Raw genomic sequence first — 6,064 nt, 5'->3', positions numbered from 1 at the left:
TTGTAAAATTAAAATCCACATCGAAATGCAAATGAGATCACTCAGCTTTTATAAACTTTAAAACCTTCCAATCGATTATCATGACAAATATTATTTTTCTTATAAGCGTGGACAGGAATAGAGGAGTATCAACAGTGAATTTGTTTGAGAGGATGAGAAAGTTTATGATACTTTATTATTATAAGGAAAGAGGGGGTCGTTAGTTTTAAAGGCGTGAATTCTAAAGGAAAAATAGAAAATGATCCCAAATTGAGCTCAGTTAACAAGCGATCAGGAAAACAACTGGGAGATACGTCGGTCACCGGTCAATAATGAATGTATCCTGAAAACTCATTCGCTATAACCGTGTATTCATATATTTTCGTGACATTTCAACTAGTTTCATTCAGGGTTGATATTTGTTGACACTCTTGAGTGAAAGTGAAAAAAAGCATCCATAAACGTTATTTTTTTACAATCCTTTCAGAGTTCTCCCTTCCCGCTTTTTGCATGGAAGTGAACTGTCAAAACACCTCATTATATTTCATGCGATGAAAGCAAGACAACAAAATCAGTTTATCAGTTAACGAAGATTGTCAAGGCATCGGTCAGTGTCAGTGAAAAAGTGTTTCGGTGGGGTTCATTTTGGTTGAGTGGACTGTTTGTTTTTTTTTTTTTCGCTTTGAAGTGAAGATCATTTGGTTGGATTTGTCGTCAAATTTTATTCCGTAACCGTGAACGATGCGCGCGATCGATTTCATCTGAGTATAACAGCACGTTACTAGAACGAATATCTAGTGAAAAAGAAGTGAAAATTGAAACTGATTGGTTGTAATTTTCGAAGAATTTTGCTGGGGAAAATGACTTTTATCAGCACTGGTTTCATTATACTTCTTATACCTAGCAAGCCAGCAGCCTGAAATCTTCATCCCCGATGACCTCGAAAATGTCGTCCCGATAGTGCATCAGATCTTCAGCCCGTCGTCTCATGCACTCTTCGAACAGTTTCATTACGATTGGCTTTAGCGGCTTAACACCCGCTGTCCGTGCGAGATCATCGTAATACTTGGCCTGCAAATCACCCTCCAATTTGTGCATCGATTTCTTCGGCAGTCCCCGTCGTTGACGTTCCTTTACATCCGCTGCCAAATCGTTTAGCATTTCCTGCGGGGAGGGAAAAGTACTTCTTCCGGTGAAAAATTGCACACAAAACCTAGCCTGTAAATCCATCATCTGAGTTGGGCAAACGTAAAATGGAATTCCTACGAGCGCCATCGAAGGGTACTTAATATTGATCAGATGTTTGTACAGAGGCTGCACATGATTTTCCTCAACGGTAATTCCACAGTCTACGCTTAGAAAAGGGAATGAATATTTATACCCGGTACAGTATATAATCACCGAGAATTTGCTCTCCGAACCATCCTCAAAAATCACACTCGAAGATGTTAACCGGGAGATGGCCGGTTTGACTCGAACCAAGGGAGCGAAGTTAACTTGCTCCGGTTTGTGATGGCTGACAGTCACGCTGTTTGCCACCTTGGAGGTGGCAATTGCGATATCAGAAGCACTGTAACCGGCACCAATCAAAAGCACGTCTTCCCCTTTGAAGTTATCCTCACTTCGATAATCATGACTGTGCATTTGTACTCCCTCGAAGTCAGCTTGACCCGAATACTCAGGAATCCTCGGAAAAGAGTAATGTCCATTGCATACCATGATAAAATCAAACTCAAACGTTTCAAACGTTTCGTTACGTAAGTCCTTCACGATAACCTCCCACTGGTGATCGCCTACCTGTGGGCAAACTCGAATCACTTGATGTTCCAATTTGATAAACTTCCAAATTTCGTGCTCATCGGCATAACCAAGCAACCATTTTAGCACTTCCTCCTGTTTCACATAGGAAAACTCCGATTGGATGTCCGAGTCCGGAAAGCCCATGGTTTGCTTCGGAATATTCGAGCGTAACCCACGGTACATGCTGGTATGGATTGGTAACGCATTAGCGTCTCTTCCCGTCCGGTCAGTGTAGACCCACGTTCCTCCGATTTGATTAGTCTGCTCAAATACTGTCACCTCGGCGCTAGCATCCAGCGCGTGTCTAGCGCTGGCCAATCCGCCTGCTCCTGCACCAATGATGCAGTATTTTGGTTTGATCTGGGCCATTGTTCGCAACACACTGAAACGTGCACAGAAGCTGCCAGCAGCTCTTATCTGTTGTTGGTTTGAGCAGGGATCTATCATATTTACGGTAGACTGTGATATGGTTTACAAACAGTCGAATCGCTGAACAGACAGCAACTTATGAACATTTTATTTTACAATATTTAGAGATATTTTAAAATGATGCGTGGTTTTTTCTTTATTTTGACGTTTTCTGGCCCTCAAACGCATTTTTCATTGGTTTGGAATTTGAAATCGTTTACTGTATCAAAGTTTTTTTTATTTAACCCTCTCTCGCTCACGAGGTTTTTCATGATTTAAAAATGCTTTCCGGGTCAATTTAGGCAAAATACTTTGCAGGGTAGTTGAAATCACTGTAAAACATTGAAATTTGAAGAAAAAAGCGAATTTTGAAATGGTGCTACAAAGCACCTATGAGCACAGCAGGGACTCTTTTTAAAAACACGAAAAAAATTTTTTTTTTAAATTTCTGGAGTACTTATTCAAATACTATAAAAAATAATGTAAACAACGTAGTTTTCGAAAAAAAAACTTAGTTTATGACTATTCGATGATTTATTTTTTATGGAGTAAGGAATTTTCTAGGCTAGAAAATTGGCTCTCACTGCATCGATGAAAGGACGAATTTTGAAGAGCATGTCGTATCCGAGTTCTCCTCTTTCCTTCATCTCTGAGTTGTCATGTACCTAGATTTTGGCTTGCAGCTTTTCCCAGAAATGGTAAATTTTCGTTTTTGGTCCGCTTTCAATGCCCTTAGACCCACTTTCATTTCTTTCTTGGCCCGTTTTACTGGTGTCTCTACTTCGGACTTTCTTCTGTAGTTTTCTTGATAACAGTTCAAACATTGAATCAAGCTGACATTTGATATGCCATGTTGAAAGTACATTAGAAATGCAAGATTTTGTAGAAAAAAGAATTCAAAATAATTTTTTTTTTTCGAAGTAATGGTCATTACAATTCTTGGTGCTCTAGAGTCACCATGAGCGGGAAAGGGTTAAAAAAAGTTTTCGAGTGAGGCGCTTCGTCGATTAACAGTCGGTTAATGTAGAGCGTGGTCACGAATACTTGCGATTGATGAAGTAAAAGCTTGTGATTTTTTGTCTCTCACACGGAGCGCAATAAAGTCATCCAGATTGTGTTGATTCCAATTTCAGCCAAAAAAAAAACTAAAGTGGTTACCTGCAAGTATATATCTGTTTGTGAGTCAGTGAAAAATGTCTTTGACTGAACGCAATATGTCGGCCTGAAAAACTTTAAAATATATCGTACGTAACTGGATCTTTGCACCACACTAACGATTGTGGAATAAAATACCTTATTCCAATGAATCTGAATAATTTTGCACGAGCAGTTCAAATTCGATGAACCCGCACTGTTATTCGCCATGCTGCACAATCACATCCTAACATTTTATTAATTTACACATTTTTTCTCCCCTTTGCACGTTAATTCGCATACACAAGCTCTTAGTTTCATTCAGTTCATTCGGATCCAGCTGGTCGATAGAATACCCTCGCGCTAGTCTGCTTGTGTTGTTTGTTGTCTTCTGTTGCGGTTGTATTAAGCTGATAGTGTAGCGTCAGCCACCGTTTGCTTCTAGATGGTAGGTAAACCGATTATCTAATTTCTCGTGCTTTTTGGCCTATCATTTCTGTTTGCTTTTGATTAACAGAATCCACAACAGCGACCGCTCTACTGTGTCATCGGTGCCGGTATTGCTGGTGTCTGTGCCGGCAAATGTGTCCTGCAGGCCGGTGGCGATGTGGTGATCTACGAGCAAACGGACCAACTTGGAGGAACGTGGGTTTACACCGATGCCACCGGGAAGGACAAAAATGGATTACCGATTCACAGCAGTATGTATGAAGGGTTGTGGACGAACTTACCGAAGGAGATCATGGGTTTTCCGGATTACAAAATGCCACCGCAGCGGCGGTCCTACATACCCTCGAGTGAGGTGCTGGAATTCGTGCGTAATTACGCAAGTCATTTCGAAGTTGACAAGCATATTCGCTTCGAGCATTCGGTTGAAGAAGTAAAGCTGGCGGAGACGAATAAATGGGAAGTTCGGGTGAAAGATCTGAATCGGAATGAAACGAATACGCGAATATTCGACTTTGTGCTTATTTGTAATGGTCACTATTTTGATCCGGCGTCGCCCGAAATTGAAGGACAGAAGATTTTCAGAGGAATTCAAATGCACAGTCATGAATATCGTAACCCAGAGCTGTTCAAAAATCGCAACGTTCTTATCATTGGATCCGGTCCCAGCGGGAAAGATCTGGTTTTTGCAGCAGCTGCTCACGCCAGCACGGTTTATTTCAGTCACCACGTGCTGGATAAGCTGAAAGATATGTACTTCCCTGCCAATGTAATTCAGGTGCCAGATGTAGCACAACTGCATGAGTCACAGGTTGAGTTCAAGGATGGAACCCGCCAACCAGTGGATCTAATTCTGTACTGCACAGGTTATCGCTACAGTTTTCCATTCCTGCACGAAACATGTGGCATCCAAGTTGATAATAATTGGGTTAAACAACTGTATAAGCATGTCATAAACATCACGCATCCGACGATGGCTTTCATCGGGATTCCGTACTACGTCTGCACAACGCTGATGTTTGATCTGCAGGCGCGCTTCGTCATGGAATATTATTCCGGCAGGAAACAGCTTCCCTCCAGAGAAGAGATGCAGGCTGACCACGATGATGAGATGAAATCACGATGGGCTCGGGGTTTGCAAAAACGTCAAGCGCACATGTTAGGAGGTGTCAGTCAAGCCGAATATTACGACGATCTAGCAGCCACGGCACGAATAGCGCCGATTCCACCTGTGATGGCTAAAATGCACATTGCGAGTAATCGACGGAAGAATGAAGATCTGAGCAACTATCGAAACGATGTGTTTCGAGTGTTGGATGAGGACAGTTTTGAGATTCGCTATGATGAAGAGCTAACGAATCGCGGGAATTGATGTTTGAAACTAGCAGTGTTGATGTTGATTTTTCAAGTTATATTTGATGTTTATTGTTAATTTTTGTTTATCTCCTTCCGATAATACGGGTAGTAAAAACTGGAGATTTATTCTTATATTCAGGATATATTTTTTTCAGTTAACCCAATTGCTATTGTTGATAAAGGTTTTAATCCCCGACTTTATATTCACACAAATCTGTCAAATAATCAGACATAATATGTTGAACGAACGAAGCAATCAATGATCTACATACAAATCGCACTTTGTTTCTTATCTAAAATTCAACCGAAATACTTCATTAAAAATGGTTCAAAAATTATTTCTTTTTGTGCTACCTGTTAAACCTAGTTTTAACCATTTATAATTGATTTAAACTATAAAGGGTGTTTCACTTCAAAAATGTCGTCGAAAGAGCAGTGCGTTCGCAAAAAAGTTTTGCAAAAGTACTTTAAAAATCAGCATCTGTCGCACCGCGACATCGGGAAATAGCTAACAATCGCGAATTCTACGGTGTCGGTCCGAGATGTGGCGAAAAAGTTGCACGTAAAGCGTCTTTCGTACAGAGGACCAAAACACGAGCTGGACTACGTTCGTTTAAGATCCAGAAGTCCCCAAACCGAGACGAGAAGCAAAATACGACCGCGAAAAGTTGTGCGCGGAAGCTGTACGATCATAAGTTGACCAAGCCACACTGTTGCGTGATGGATGATGAGACGTACATCAAGGCAGACTTCAAGAAGATTCCTGGAAACCTGTCGATTTTGCGCCGAATGAGTTGAATCCCCCAAACACTCCGGAACTGCCCTTCGAGAAGTACTGGGTCATTATGAAGGGACATCTTCAAGAACGACCTGATATTGCGAAGAATGTCGAAGAAATGAAGAGGGTATGGGTTCTTACACTGAAATCGGTCGATTCTGA

At 41.1% G+C, this 6,064-nt stretch overlaps 2 protein-coding genes across 2 annotated transcripts; one reads left to right on the top strand and one right to left on the bottom strand.

Annotated features, from left to right (window-relative positions):
• Positions 1 to 284: 284 nt before the first annotated feature.
• LOC129722110 (senecionine N-oxygenase-like) lies at positions 285 to 2,160 on the bottom strand. The gene has a single exon (XM_055675347.1). It carries the CDS (start codon positions 2,146 to 2,148, stop codon positions 880 to 882), a length of 1,269 nt encoding a protein of 422 aa, XP_055531322.1. The 5' UTR covers positions 2,149 to 2,160; the 3' UTR covers positions 285 to 879.
• Positions 2,161 to 3,347: 1,187 nt separating this feature from the next.
• LOC129722109 (senecionine N-oxygenase-like) lies at positions 3,348 to 5,462 on the top strand. Its single transcript, XM_055675346.1, has 2 exons — positions 3,348 to 3,769; positions 3,839 to 5,462. Exons 1-2 carry the CDS (start codon positions 3,767 to 3,769, stop codon positions 5,138 to 5,140), a joined length of 1,305 nt encoding a protein of 434 aa, XP_055531321.1. The 5' UTR covers positions 3,348 to 3,766; the 3' UTR covers positions 5,141 to 5,462.
• The last annotated feature ends 602 nt before the right edge of the window (positions 5,463 to 6,064 follow it).

The sequence above is a fragment of the Wyeomyia smithii genome, chromosome 2, assembly GCF_029784165.1.
Source record: "Wyeomyia smithii strain HCP4-BCI-WySm-NY-G18 chromosome 2, ASM2978416v1, whole genome shotgun sequence".
In the NCBI taxonomy this organism is placed as follows: domain Eukaryota; kingdom Metazoa; phylum Arthropoda; class Insecta; order Diptera; family Culicidae; genus Wyeomyia; species Wyeomyia smithii.
The sequence above is the reverse complement of the archived record's forward strand: the minus strand, read 5'-3'. Positions and strand labels throughout refer to the sequence as shown.

Excerpts from the sequence above, each read along its gene's own strand:
- LOC129722110 (XM_055675347.1), bottom strand. The coding sequence starts at position 2,148 with ATGGCCCAGATCAAACCAAAATACTGCATCATTGGTGCAGGAGCAGGC.